Source organism: Crocuta crocuta, unplaced genomic scaffold (genome assembly GCF_008692635.1).
Source record: "Crocuta crocuta isolate KB4526 unplaced genomic scaffold, BGI_CrCroc_1.0 scaffold179, whole genome shotgun sequence".
NCBI classification, from domain to species: domain Eukaryota; kingdom Metazoa; phylum Chordata; class Mammalia; order Carnivora; family Hyaenidae; genus Crocuta; species Crocuta crocuta.
Window position 1 is genome coordinate 11,709,099 of NW_027551568.1, and position 15,424 is coordinate 11,724,522.

General features: G+C 45.9%; 1 protein-coding gene across 1 annotated transcript in view; it reads right to left on the minus strand.

Moving 5' to 3' along the window:
- The window catches only part of PROM1 (prominin 1), a 107,925-nt gene that overhangs the window by 1,355 nt on the left and 91,146 nt on the right, over positions 1 to 15,424 (minus strand). Inside the window, exons 17-23 of the mRNA XM_077750469.1 lie at positions 14,996 to 15,067; positions 13,837 to 13,929; positions 9,791 to 9,844; positions 7,080 to 7,160; positions 6,899 to 6,967; positions 3,538 to 3,630; positions 12 to 127 (exon numbers count right to left, since the gene is read on the minus strand). Coding sequence (XP_077606595.1) covers positions 12 to 127; positions 3,538 to 3,630; positions 6,899 to 6,967; positions 7,080 to 7,160; positions 9,791 to 9,844; positions 13,837 to 13,929; positions 14,996 to 15,067 — 578 coding nt within the window. The remainder of the gene's footprint in view (positions 1 to 11; positions 128 to 3,537; positions 3,631 to 6,898; positions 6,968 to 7,079; positions 7,161 to 9,790; positions 9,845 to 13,836; positions 13,930 to 14,995; positions 15,068 to 15,424) is intronic.

The window sequence follows — 15,424 nt, forward strand, 5'->3', positions numbered from 1 at the left end:
TCTTTACTTACTCATCATACACATCCTCTGAATCCATTCGACGGTAGTACTTGGCCAGCTTCACAGCAAAAATGAGAGCCGGAAGTAGAAATATGGTGGCTTTTCCTATGCCGAACCAAAACAAATTCTGGGGGAAAAAAAGATAAAATTGGGAGGATCAGATGCCTCAAGATGGGGAGATAGAAAGCAGCAGTTATTTATTTTTTTGCAATTGTTTTAATGAGATCTGATTTTGTTCACTGAAACCGTTTTTTGTTTTTTGTTTTTTTTTTTNGGAACCTCCACACTGTTTTCCAGAGGGGCTGCACCAGTTTACATTCCCACCAACAGTGTAGGAGGGTGCCCGTTTCTCCACATCCTCGCCAGCATCTAGAGTTCTCTGATTTGCTCATTTTAGCCACTCTGACTGGCGTGAGGTAGTATCTCAGTGTGGTTTTGATTTGTATTTCCCTGATGAGGAGGGATGCTGAGCATCGTCACTGAAACCATTTGTAAATGCAACAGGAGTCATACGCTGTGTGAAGGGCTGCATATTGCTGCAACTCATTAAATCTTTCTGGAAACCTTGAATCGATCCTATTATTATATTTACTTTACAAATGAGAAACAGTGGGAGCTTGCAGGGAAACATGGATTTGCATCTAGGACCCCACCGGATGGCGTCCCTTTGTTGCCAATGATAGGGGCATGGCGAATCCCTTTTCTGAGTTGTTCGATGCGGCTAATTCACCTTTCTGGCTTTGCTCTGCATCAGAACAGTGGGACGGCGGCATCTTCATCCCGTAACGCTATTGAGTGGAGAAGGCAGGATCGGCGCCCGGTCCCTACTAGGCTCTCGACAAACATTCTATATTTAACTTAACCAATCTTAAGGGTAGATCCTAGGCTGCATTCAACCCCGTTTTGTTTAAAAGGCAGGTTAAGGTATTTTCAAAAAATAGTTGCCAACATTCCTAAGTCAGATTGCACATAGAAACCTGGAGTTAACGTCTTTCTAGAAAAAGCCTGCAAGTTCAGTGTCATAACTGAGCCCCCAGCCCCACGAGGCAGCACCAGCAGCCAGCTGCGGAGCGGTGGTTCTTCCATCGGGAAGGTCTGTGTTCAGCTGGGGCCCGGCCACTCCACCAGCTCTTGCAGGGGTGACGCCCAACGCTATTTAACCTTCTCCACCAATCAGAGGAGACGCAGCTGCGAGACCCCATGGGCGCCATACACCAGCCAGTGTCTTACACTTGCCCTACTTTGTAAATGTACGATCTGCCAGATCCCTGCAGGGGTTCAGGCCTGCGGCCGCTGCCTTAGGGTGATGTTGTAGGTAACACCAGCACAGCGTCCCCAGCCCCCCAGGAGGCAAAAGGCAGCTTGGCTGAGACAGTGACGCTCCCCTCCCCCAACCGTCACAGCTCAGCCACTGACGTTCTGCATTCCTCCTGGCAGAGAGCACCGTGGAATGGCAGTGGCGCCTCTTGGCCCAGAATTTCCAGTAAATTTCTTCTCCTTTCCCCACACGTTCTTTTACTGGTAGATTTCCATGGTTTCAAACCTTGCTTTGAGAGGCTTTAGAGCTTGAGGACAACCATACATTTTACTGGAAGCTGCCGTTATTCTTTCGGGAACAATCAAGGTATAAAAGAAACACGCTGAGCATCCTGGAGTCTACTTCCCTGGCAAAATCAATGCCCAGAGCTCTTTCTTTGTGAGTTCGAGCCCCGCATTGGGCTCTGTGCTGACAGCTCAGAGCCGGGAGCCTGCTTCCGATTCTGTGTCTCCCTCTCTCTCTGCCCCTCCCCATCTCATGCTCTGTCTCTAGGTCTGTCTCTCTCTCAAAAATAAATAAACAGTATAAAACAAAAAGAATCAACCAGGTTAGCCCAGGGCACACCTACAAAGCCATCAGCAGGGGTCCAAGCAGCAGATCAAAGCGGTTAGGGGCTGGGAAGGAGGGAAGCGGCCAGGAAGCCAAACCTTGGATCTGTGTGGCTGGGAGAGGACAGGAGTGTCTCCATCCAGGGGTGAAAGTCCGGCCTGCAGATAGATGGGCATGTGGGTGGGAGTGGGACAGGGAGATGACAGATGGAGCAATACAGATGTACTTGGACAGAGAGCTGTTCGATCATCCTTCCTTCCTTCAATTGCCTGTGCTAGGCAATATGCCAGGTGACAGAGACACAGCAATGCACAGGCCCTCTGCTCAGGGGGTTGACAGTCTAGAGTGTGTTGCAGGGGACAGGTCTTTTCTCTTTTTTCTAAGCTTATTTATTTATTTGGAGAGTGCGGGGGGAGGGGGCAGAGGCAGAAAAAGAGGGAGAGAGAGAATCTCAAGCAGGCTCCGTGTTGCAAGCATAGAACCTGATATGGGGCTCGATCCCATGAACTGTGAGATCATGACCTGAGCCAAAAGCAAGAGTCAGATGCTTAACCAACTGAGCCATCCAGGCGCGCCTGAAATGGATGGGTCTTAATCAAAGAACCACACAAATGTACAATTCAAACTGCAATAACATCTCCAAAGGAAAAGCATAGGATTCTATGGGAGTGTATAAAAGGGAGCCCAATCTACTTGGGAAGATCAGAAAAGGCTTCCTGGAAAAAATAAATGTTTTAGCTAAGACCTGAAAACTGCTCAATAATAATAGTGAACATGTATTGAGTGTTAATGCTCCAGGTATGGTGTTAAAGTCTTTAAATATAATCTCTCACTGAACAGCCCCATTTAGGTGATAAAGCCCAGAAAAGTTCAATAATTTTTGAAAGTCATGGAGTTCAGAAAATGTAGACGTAGAATCTGAATCCAGAGTCTGTATTCTCATTCACTGGCAGACTTAGAGCTAGAGTTAACCAGGCTGAGTGTGGGTGTGGAGGGGAAGAATGAGAGAGAGTAACAGAATGAGACTTCCAGTCCAGGCAGCAGAAATGGCATGTGCAAAGGTCCTGAGGTAGGGCAGTTGAGATATATTTAAAGAAGTGAAAGAAAACACTGTGACAGCCATAGGAAGCCACTGGGGCACTTTAAGCAGGGGGAAGGGAGAGGGAAGGCTCTCAGAGACATTCAGTGTATATTGAGGAGTGAATAGAGCTGAGGAATAAACTTGATTAATTGGAACTTAGCATCCCAAAGGGAATATCTCAAAGGTCTTTTAAATCTAAATTAAATTAAGTTTGCTGTAGCTTTGGGATTGTATATATATAGTTGCATTAAGAATCCTTTTGAATATTGGCAGTCTGCACACTAGTGACGGCTCCTTTCCAATTGTTCTGCACAAATAAGAGTTTCCTTTGTGAGGGTCTCCTGGCTTCTATAAATATAAGTCAAGTTAAGGAACAAAGGTAGGCAGCCAGGTCTTTCACTTTTCTCAATCTAGTGGGTATCCTAACACATTCATCTAAATTTTAGATTTCAGGTCTTAGATTCTGCAACTGTTAACAGACCCAAACACAGAACTATTTTATATCATAGTGTGTGCTACCCTCTGCAAACAATAAACGAAGACTGATGAGTTTATTGTGTTTCCTTATTTTGAAAGATGGAATTCTTACCATGGGGTCGGTAATGTAGCCACACAGAAAGACGTCAACAGCAGAGTCTAAAGCGGTGGCCACAGGTTTGCAGGCTGCGATTTTCTCAGTAATCTACAGGGTAAGAAACACAGGTGAACACAGCCACACACAAAAATCCACAAGAATTAGACGTGCCATTTATCTTTGACCTGTTTTCACAAAAAGGATATCTACACCTTCTACGACCCGGAGCAGAGCACGGATTTCTATGGATGAGTTTGACAATGTTTAAAAGCAGGTACTTGAATGCAAGATGCTGATTCTCTCTGCCCCTCTGTCTCTGGTTTCTGCACTTGTTTTATGGAACCATAACACCCACCCTTACCAGGCTTCTGAGAGAATGAAGTACAAGTGTCAGGTACAGTCTCGGTCTGAATTTCTTACCTGATCTTCTTGAGATCTGACAAAGGATGTGGAAGAAAATGGAAAGCTAGTAAATCAATAATTATATGTTTTAGACCAGGGCTTGGCAAACTTTTTCTAGAAAGGGCCACAGAGTAGGGGTGCCTGGGTGGCTTAGTTGATTAAGCGTCGGACCTCAGCTCAGGTCATGATCTCACGGTTCATGGGTTCCAGCCCCACACTGGGCTCTGTGCTGACAGCTCAGAGCCTGGAGCCTGCTTCAGATTCTGTGTCTCCCTCTCTCTCTGCTCCTTCCTTGCTCATGCTCGGTCTGTCTCTCTCTCAAAAATAAAGAAACATTAAAAATAATAAAAAACACTAATGAATTAAAAAGAAAGGGTCAGAGTGTAAATTTCGACTTTCAGAACAGACTGAGACATTTCTGTTCCAAGTGCTGGACTATGAAAAAAATGGTGAAAGGAACCGCAGATGATACATAAACAAATGGGGGTGGCTATGTGCCAATAAAACTGTCTTTACAAAAACAAGTGCTACCTGTGGACCCCATTTTAGAAGACAGGAAACTACAAAAAAATAAAAATAAATTAAGAAGAAAATAGGGGCGCTGTGTGGGTCAATCAGTTGAGTGTCCAACTCTTGATTTTGGCTCAGGTCATGATCTCAGGGTTGTGGGATCAAGCCCCACATTGGGCTTGTGCTGAGCATGGAGCCTGCTTGAAATTCACTCTGTCTTTCCCTGTGTCCCTCTCCCCGGCTCACAAATACTCTCTAAAATTTAAAATAAAAATTTAGAAGACAGAAAACTATGTACTCATTGAGTTTAAGATAAACACATTTAATAAATCCCAAACAGAAGCTCCAATCCCATTGACTTAAGAAAGCTGTACTTATTCATTTAAAAAAATTTGGGGGTGTTTCGATGGTTTAGTCAGTTAAGCGTACGACTGTTGCTATCAGCTCAGGTCATGATCTCATGGTTTTGGGGGTTTGAGCCCCATGTTAGGCTCTGTGCTGACAGCGCAAAGACTGCTTGGGATTCTCTCTCCTTTTTTCTCTGCCCTTTCCCCACTTTCGCTGTCTCTGTCTCTCTCAAAATAAAGAAATAAACTAAGAAAATCTTAAAAAAATGAAAACAACCTTTGAGTACATACAATGAGCTAGATGTTAGCTCTTTTCCTTTACTGGTTGGCAAACTTGCCCCTTTTCTTCTACCACGTACACCTTCCAAGGCCACCCATGTTAACAATTTATTTTCACTGAGCTCAAACAACCCTGTACTGTCTCTTCATAGGCTTTTTCACTGTTGGTTTTGCAAAAACTAAGGTTGGAGTAATACTCTGTATGCTTTCTGTATCTTTCTTTTCTCTTTTATTTATACCCTGTGAAAATCTCTCCTAGCCCCATGGCCTAGCTCTGATCCATTTCATACCAACAGCCACCTAATATTCCCATGATGTGGTTCTTGTGTGACTTAACCATTCCTGTTCAGATTCATTTGGTTTCAGGGTATTTGTTTCATTTTCTGGCAATGGATGTGACTAAAATGTGGTTCCTTGATCTGGTGGAGCTGATGCACAGGGTCTGGTGGCCAACGCAGCAGTGATGATAATACATCTGTTCTGCCACTACTCATTGCGTGTGCACACGCTTCGTGCCAGCACTGAGAAGACCCTGAGGTCTTCACATCGGGGAGGCTGGAGGACGTGTCAGCACAGACATCAGGAAGCTGAGCCATGAAGGAGAACCAGCTACGAGGCCCCGATGGTGGGGACTAGAGGTTGGGATTGGGGCGGGGGATACGACACAGAGGAAATCACATGGAGAAATGTGAAAGTTTCAGAGAATCAAGCAGTTGGGTGTGGCTGGAATACAGGTGGGGCAGCAAAGAGGGAGGAGATGGCTGGTAGTCTGGGCTCACACGGCCAAGGACTGGGAATAGAGGTGAGAAGCTGATGGCCACTCGAGGGTAGTTGAAATTTTCCCAAGTCCCTAGACTTCTCAAAGCCCGTCTTGGTTCGCAGTGAGTAGCCGAAGTTACTCAAGTAACTCAGTTGCAAGTATCTCCCCCTCAAACCCTGTCCCAATAGAATAATCTTCACAGAGAGGAGCTGGCCCAGAGCCCAAGAAGACAAAAGGTATTTTCCAAGACACTATAATTCTCCACAAATTGGCTGCTGGGAACAGAGTGCTCCCTTGAAACTACTGGAAACTGTACTCTGCTCCTCAGCTTTCCTCTTCTAACGTTTTCAGGGAGACCCAACTGCTGTGAACTGAATTGTGTTCCCCAAAAGTTCTTGTGTTAAAGTCCTACCTCCTGGTATCTCAGAATGTGACTGCATTGGAGGCAGGGTCTTTGAAGAGGCAATTCAGTTAAAATGAGGTCATTAGGGTTGAGTCCTAATCCAATGTGACTGATACTTTTATAAAAGAAGAGGAAATTCAGGCACAGACATGCATAGAAGGAAGACTTGTGAAGACACACGGGGAAGAGAGTTGTCTAAAGGCAAGCAGAGAGGACTCTAAAAAAACCAATATGTTTGACACCTTGATCTTGGATTTCCAGCCTCCAGAATTGTGAGAAAACAAATTTCTATAGCTCAAGCCACCCTTAGTCGACTGATATGCCAACAACATGGCAGACTCAGCACTGCCCAAGCAACCAATGCAAAAGGAGCTCAAGTTCACTGGGAAGACACAGTCAATATGGCAGGAGCCCCTATAATGGTGAGCAAGGGAGCTGAGGGAAAATGCGAGGGCCACATTCTCCCGCTTGATGGGCAGGCCTGAGAAGGGGTCCAGCGTGGATGACATGTGCTGTGTCTTACGCCACTTCCCATGACGGTCCCCATGTTCAAGGCCCTTGACTTACCTTCTACCCAATTACTAGGAGTTTAAATTTATTTCATCCTGATTGTATCCTAGAATATGACCATCCTAACACATGGCCCCTTGTGTTCATAAAAGAGAAACTACTTACTGAGATCTTGACCCACTGCAGATAGCGTTCAAAGTATCCTACTATCGTGTTCCCATACTTCTGACTTTCCTGGAAAGAAATCAAAGGGTATTAAAACCTTTAAAAGGATGCTATGCAGTCATGTAGTTATGGGCACACATCCACTTACTGGCACACTTATTTTTTAAAAAAGGAAACTTACTTCAACAATAACTGAGGAAATACGGGTTGTGAGGAAGTCCTGAGCAGAATCCAAAGAGGAAATGGTATTGGTCACTTTCATCTGGAAAACACAGCAATTGACAGGGTATCACGTGATGAAGGGATTTTATTAGTTTGCCTGTTCATGCTGGTGCTGTCAGCTGTTCATGCTGGTGCTGTCAGCTCAGCCCCACACCTCCACGACTTGCTAGTCAAGAAGACGACAGAGCCAGCCCAGCCCTCTGAGGACAGGGGAACAAGAGAATTACACACTGAGCACTCACTTTGTGCCAGACACTGGGTCAGACCCTTGATCCAAATTGCCTCCCTACATACAGGAGCTCCGTCTTATCCATTGTCTCTGTTACTCGGGATCCAGAGGCAATGATCCTCTTTCTGATATATGGTTAGAAATGCCGACAGCAGCCTAACGCTACCTCACATGCCTACTTCATTCCACCACGCAGGCATTTTTACCACATCACATCCTTGCAAGAAGTGTGAATTGATACGGTAAGAGATTTTGAGAGACGGACCACATTCACATAACTTCTAGTACAGTACATTGTTATAATTGTTCTATTTAATTATTGATTATTGTTAACCTCTTACTGTGCCTAATTTATAAATTCCCCTTTACTATAGCTATGCATGTATGGGTTCAGTACCATCTGTGGCATCCACTGACTGTATCCCCCGTGGATAGTGGGGGCTTTTGTACTCACAGGCTGTAGGAAGGCATTATCAGGCCCCCTTCACAGAAGAGGCAGCTGACCCTGCTTGACATCACCAGGTTGGGGGCATAAGAGCTGGGATGTGCACCTAGTTTCTTGACACAGGTAAGAATTCCGACATGGTAGCTTGATGCAAATTAGAAAAGGTATCCTTTCTGTTCTGCCCAGAGACCTCAGGGCACACAGCCTGGCCAGCAGGTCAAAGACAGATTTCCACCCCAACTAGCCCCCACACTGGCCCCTGGTGAGGGGCAACGCGCAGCTCATGCCATCACCCTGAACGTCCAGATACGCAGGATGGCAAGGGATCCGCACACAGTTACCGGTCTGTCCTCGGTTTCCCTTGGTCCAGGACACGCACATGTGTGAAATGGTAACTGTCACAAAAGGTACAGTGACAGTCCCCAAGCAGACCCCAAACCTCATAGAAGAGCCTTCAGGGGAACTCAGGGTCTCCTGTGTCAACAAAGATGCAGGCCCATTGCTGCCCGGGGACTGCACTACCTACTAGTGAAGGAGATCACGGTTCACAGGGGACACACAGTCACACATAGCAAGAAGCCCTGTGACAAAGGTCTGCAAAAAGAGCTCAGAGAGAAGTGCAGGGAGGAACCTGGGATTTTCTGTTGTGGGCCGACATCCCAAACCCCTCCTGGGCAGCCTATTCTGCTCAATAAAGAAACATTTTCTGAGTTTCTCATTGGCATTGAGGGTACCAGATGAACACATCATAGCCATGGAGCTCAGTTTCTGTTATGGGGGTGTCTGTGGTCCAAAGGACGCCCCTGTAGTTGACTATATTTGCTGTTCCTAAGCAGGGATACCTTTCGAGCTCTGGCATCTCAGCCCATGATGATGATCCCGGCAGCCTCACTTGCTCTGGCTAATGGAACATAGATGGAATGGCTGGTTCTAAGAAGCTGCTTAAAGGACAGTCTGTGTTTCCATTCACCCTCGGATTTCCTGTCCTTTACCTCGAGAACATGAGGTGGCCCAGAAAGGAGCTGCTCCCTCAGTCTGGGTCTCTGGGTAGGAAGGTAGGTGGACAATCCTGAAGTCGACCCAATGGTGAATGAGTCTGTGGTCAAAGGCACTGGATTTTGTAAGCAGCATTATTTCAGTAAAAGTGACCAGTGTACCTTCTAAGCTTACTTTCTACACATCAACACACAGCTTTCACCCATGTATCTAACAGTATGTCAAGGTGAGAAGTACTTGCAGGAAGCAAGTGGTAGGAAATCCCAATTTGGCATTTAAAATGGATGAATAACCAAACTTTTTTTAAAAAAAGTTTTTAAATGTTTGTTTATTTTTGAGCGAGAGAAACACACACAGAGCACAAGTGGGAGAGGGGCATAAAAAGAGTTGGGGAGACACAGAATTTGAAGCAAGCAAGCTCCAGGCTCTGAGCCATCAGCATAGAGCCTGAGGCGGGGATCAAACCCACAAATTGTGAGATTATGCCTTGAGCCGAAGTCAGATGCTTAACTGACTAAGCCACCCAGGCGTTCCCCCCACCCTTTTTTGTTTTTTAAAAGTAAACTCTACTCCCTGGGGCGCTTGAGTGGCTCAGTCAGTTAAGCATCTGACTTGGGCTTAGGTCATGATCTCACGGTTCATGAGTTTGAGCCTTGCATTAGGCTCTGTACTGACAGCTCAGAGCTTGGAGCCTGCTTTGGGTTCTGTGTCTCCCTCTCTCTGCCCCTCCCCTAACTCACATTCTGTCTATTTGTGTCTCTCAAAAATAAATAAATGTTAAAAAAATTTTTTTTAAATATAAAGTGAACTCTATCCCCAAATGTGGGGCTTGAACTCACAACCCAGAGATCAAGAGTCATGAGCTCTACTGGCTAAGCTAGCTAGGTGACCCAAAGGGTATTTTTTTTAATTTTAAATACTTGTAAAACCAACATCTCTGAAAGTCTGTGTGTGCTTTTACAATAAGACCCCATGGCAGAAAAGGAAAGTTCGTCCTTACCTCCAATCCACTGCTTTTTTGTTGAAGTTCCTTGATGCTTTGGTATGTAGAGCTCTGGTGAACAAACGTACATAATATTTTCCAACTTATTACATGTACCAGCAAGATCACATGTCTTGTGCCTCTGCTCTCCCCCTCTTCCCCAGCCAGCCCTTAAATCCAACTTTATTCTGCAATGGTTTCATTCTAGAAACAACAGCAGATGCAAGTAACCATGTGTGCCTCATATAGCTCTGGTGTAAGAAAAGCGGAAGAAGAATATCAGCGTCTGTACTCTAGAGCTTTGAAGGGCAGCACGTCCCACACAAAGTGTCCAAGAAACCACTCTGAGTCAGGTTTGCTCAGTGTGGCAGGCACTACTTACAAAAGTCTACCCACACTTCCCAGAGTAGTTTAATCTGAATGGCTTAGGTCAGGGACTGGTAAAACAAAGGCCAGATAGGAAATATTTTAGGCTTTGTGGGCCACACTGTGTCCAAAGCACTCAATTTTGCTCTTTTAGCAGAAAGCAGCTGCAGTCATCTGTAAATAAGAGGGCATGGCTGCATTCCAATAAAACTTTATTTACAAAAACAAGCAACAGGCTGGATTTGGCTCACAGATTGTATTGGGGCCATAGTTTGCTAACCCCTGGTTTACATCATAGGTCACCTGACACAGCAATGTGCCTATTTGTAGACAGATTGCCTCAATTCTGCAAAGGCCAAGGAGGCTGTGTCTGCTTGAAGGAAAGCATCTAAGGAACATGGAAAAATCAGCTTAAAATGTTAACAAATTTGTGCTAGGCATAAACAAATAGAGCAGAGAATTATGAGTGCAGCACACACAATAAGAATTCAGTTTTATTTCTGAATACTCTATGAGTTAGAAAGTCAGGAAGGAAGAGAGGGAGAGAGAGATGGAGATGGTAAAAACTACTTCTAGGAGGTTCCAAAGTTGAAGTCTAGGGGACTAATATGCTTCTCCAAACCTGAGCAAGCCGACTCTGTAACAGGTCTCCCGCAGGAGTGCAATAAGAATCCCTCCTGTTTACAGAGTCTCTCTGGCACATCAGGGCTTTCATCTCTAGGGTGCAGGGAACAGGAAGGCAGGAACTTCCCCCCCCATTTCAGATGAGAAAACAGAAAGCTATAAGGCTTTGGGGAGGCAGAAGCAGGATCAGCTTCTGAGATCAGCTCCTCCTGATTGCAGAGCCTGTGTTCTCTCTTTGCTACAAACTGCCTTTCTGGGACAGAAGGGAAACTGCCTTTGGGAAAGAAGCCAGAAGGCAGTGAGAAGCCAAAGAAAGGGGAAGTCAGAATAGAGGCTACTAGAGAGGGAGACAAGGAATATGGCCCATCGGATCAGTGAACAGAGCTAAATGGGGCAGAGAGAAAAGGACTTACCCTTGCCTTCCCATATTTCTTGGCAGGGTTTGGAGAAAAAGAATTTGAGAATAAGTGCAAGTGAGTCCAGAACACAGACATCAGCGCCCCAGCGAGGTGCCTGCCTTCCGGGGCCTATCGAACCCAAGGGAGCCAGAGCGCAGTGTGTGGGGCAAGCACAGAGTTAACCTACCTGGTCACACACAAGTGGAAAAGGCAAGGAGCTAAAGCACAAAAGAAGCGGTAACACTGAAAATCTGTCTTCTTTAAAGCCCATCTATTGTCACTTATTGATTGATTTTTCAAAGTTTTTATTATTTTTTTTTATTTTTGAGAGAGGGAGGGAGAGAAAGAAAGAGAGACAGAGAGAGACAGAGAGGAAATGGGGGGGAAGGCAATGAGAGAAGAGAGAGAATCCCAAGCAGGCTCTGGGCTAGCAGCTCGAGAACCCATGAACCGTGAGGTCATGACCTAAGCTGAAACCAAGTGGGACGTTCAAGTGACTGAGCCACCCAGGTGCCCTAAATTTCATTTGTATTTCAGAGAGCTCAGTTCCCTTAGCCTGAGGCCAACTGGGTTTCACCCAGTTGAGGTGCAGATGCTTCCTTAGGCTACATGAAAGCCAACTAGTGAAATGGGTTTTGCTCGGGTCACAAGGAGATACCAGAGGTTGTTGAGTCTTACCATTGACTGTTCCAAAGGGACGACTTGGCCATGGTGAATCGTTCTGATTGTCTGTGCATTATTTTTCAGGGACTGTTTCAAATTTCCATGGGGCTGCAAAGAGAATAAAATAATCAAAGATCAACACCATCCTTCTAGACTTTGGAGCACTCTCTCTAACCACAGGGGCTCAGGGGCAGGGTAGCCGTGACCAGCATGACCTTGGATACTGTGGGCGTGCGGCCCATTGGGCATGGGGCAGCGCCAAGACACCCTACTTCAAATCACTGGACCATGAACTCTGAGTGGCCACCCAAACCCATTAGCCCTTCCTGAGTGCCAGAGGCTGTGCTCTCTTTCTCACTTCAGCATAATACAGCCACTAGAAAGCCACTTCACAGCAGCGATAGCCCCATCTTACAGATGAGAACACAAAGGCTCAACTGAGAAATCTTTCATTTAACCCACACTTAAATAGTGTTTATTATAGTACTGTGTGATACATTAATGTGCTCATATAGTAATGAGCAACTTTACTGCTCTCATTTTACAGACAAGGAAACTAAGGCACAGCGGGGTGANGCCATAGTTTGCTAACCCCTGGTTTACATCATAGGTCACCTGACACAGCAATGTGCCTATTTGTAGACAGATTGCCTCAATTCTGCAAAGGCCAAGGAGGCTGTGTCTGCTTGAAGGAAAGCATCTAAGGAACATGGAAAAATCAGCTTAAAATGTTAACAAATTTGTGCTAGGCATAAACAAATAGAGCAGAGAATTATGAGTGCAGCACACACAATAAGAATTCAGTTTTGTTTCTGAATACTCTGGTGAGTTAGAAAGTCAGGAAGGAAGAGAGGGAGAGAGAGATGGAGATGGTAAAAACTACTTCTAGGAGGTTCCAAAGTTGAAGTCTAGGGGACTAATATGCTTCTCCAAACCTGAGCAAGCCGACTCTGTAACAGGTCTCCCGCAGGAGTGCAATAAGAATCCCTCCTGTTTACAGAGTCTCTCTGGCACATCAGGGCTTTCATCTCTAGGGTGCAGGGAACAGGAAGGCAGGAACTTCCCCCCCCATTTCAGATGAGAAAACAGAAAGCTATAAGGCTTTGGGGAGGCAGAAGCAGGATCAGCTTCTGAGATCAGCTCCTCCTGATTGCAGAGCCTGTGTTCTCTCTTTGCTACAAACTGCCTTTCTGGGACAGAAGGGAAACTGCCTTTGGGAAAGAAGCCAGAAGGCAGTGAGAAGCCAAAGAAAGGGGAAGTCAGAATAGAGGCTACTAGAGAGGGAGACAAGGAATATGGCCCATCGGATCAGTGAACAGAGCTAAATGGGGCAGAGAGAAAAGGACTTACCCTTGCCTTCCCATATTTCTTGGCAGGGTTTGGAGAAAAAGAATTTGAGAATAAGTGCAAGTGAGTCCAGAACACAGACATCAGCGCCCCAGCGAGGTGCCTGCCTTCCGGGGCCTATCGAACCCAAGGGAGCCAGAGCGCAGTGTGTGGGGCAAGCACAGAGTTAACCTACCTGGTCACACACAAGTGGAAAAGGCAAGGAGCTAAAGCACAAAAGAAGCGGTAACACTGAAAATCTGTCTTCTTTAAAGCCCATCTATTGTCACTTATTGATTGATTTTTCAAAGTTTTTATTATTTTTTTTTATTTTTGAGAGAGGGAGGGAGAGAAAGAAAGAGAGACAGAGAGAGACAGAGAGGAAATGGGGGGGAAGGCAATGAGAGAAGAGAGAGAATCCCAAGCAGGCTCTGGGCTAGCAGCTCGAGAACCCATGAACCGTGAGGTCATGACCTAAGCTGAAACCAAGTGGGACGTTCAAGTGACTGAGCCACCCAGGTGCCCTAAATTTCATTTGTATTTCAGAGAGCTCAGTTCCCTTAGCCTGAGGCCAACTGGGTTTCACCCAGTTGAGGTGCAGATGCTTCCTTAGGCTACATGAAAGCCAACTAGTGAAATGGGTTTTGCTCGGGTCACAAGGAGATACCAGAGGTTGTTGAGTCTTACCATTGACTGTTCCAAAGGGACGACTTGGCCATGGTGAATCGTTCTGATTGTCTGTGCATTATTTTTCAGGGACTGTTTCAAATTTCCATGGGGCTGCAAAGAGAATAAAATAATCAAAGATCAACACCATCCTTCTAGACTTTGGAGCACTCTCTCTAACCACAGGGGCTCAGGGGCAGGGTAGCCGTGACCAGCATGACCTTGGATACTGTGGGCGTGCGGCCCATTGGGCATGGGGCAGCGCCAAGACACCCTACTTCAAATCACTGGACCATGAACTCTGAGTGGCCACCCAAACCCATTAGCCCTTCCTGAGTGCCAGAGGCTGTGCTCTCTTTCTCACTTCAGCATAATACAGCCACTAGAAAGCCACTTCACAGCAGCGATAGCCCCATCTTACAGATGAGAACACAAAGGCTCAACTGAGAAATCTTTCATTTAACCCACACTTAAATAGTGTTTATTATAGTACTGTGTGATACATTAATGTGCTCATATAGTAATGAGCAACTTTACTGCTCTCATTTTACAGACAAGGAAACTAAGGCACAGCGGGGTGAAATATCTTGTCCAAGTTCCCATAATTAGGAAGTGGCTGAGCCAGGACTTAAATCCCAGTCTTCCTCCAGAGCCCAGGTTCCCCATGGCCATGCTCTGCTGCTCCATTCATGATAGCCATTTAGTCACCAGCTGGCAGGGGAAGTGAGGAAGGGAAGCTTATGGGGCTTGAGTGGTGTCTTTGCCTTTCCTCATCCACCTGTTATTAGCGATGCAAAGGACCAGATGGAAATCCCCCTCCCATGTCCTCAGTTTCCATTCTCTACACTGCAAGAAAAATGGTGTGTGTGCTCATGCGCATGTGTTTGGTGGTACAGGGGTTGATGGGGTGAAAACAGAGCTGGTGCTGAAGCAGTGAGGGCACCCGCACCACCAGCAGAAGTCGGGAGCAGGTGCGTGCACCCTGAAGCCACCCTGGAAACACCCATGTGCTCACAGACTTCTGGGCCCCACGGCAATGGCTGCTGGTGGGAAGTCCTGACCTGCACAGGAGATGCGTCTTTAACCAAAGCTTCCTTGTGGTGTAAGGGAGCAAAGAGTAGTACTGACATTTGACATCTGTAACGATTACAGCATTTAAAATCAGACTGTTTGAACTCACCAAACGGTTGGCTTTTACTTCTAGATCATCTGCAAAGGATACAAGATTCACTTTGGTAGGGGCTTTACTCATCTGCAAAACAGGGAAAACAACTATGTGATCGGTGTGGGATTTTTAGGCCTTACCGGCATCTGACAGACAACAGAGTGAATGATGGTCCATGGCAGTAAGGACTGGAAGCTCTCACACAGGTGAAAGCAGCTGCATTCCTCTGTATCCATATAAAGTCATATTATTTTTATCCAATCACATCCAGCCGTAAAAAGAAATCAAGTACTGCTCCGTGCTATAATGGGGATGGATCTCAAAAACTTTAGGCTACATGAAATGGGGGGAGGGGGGATTAAGGCCATTAGACACAAAAGGTCACATGCCTTAGGATTCCATTCAAACTAAATATCCAGAATAGGTAAATGGATGCATGGTTAC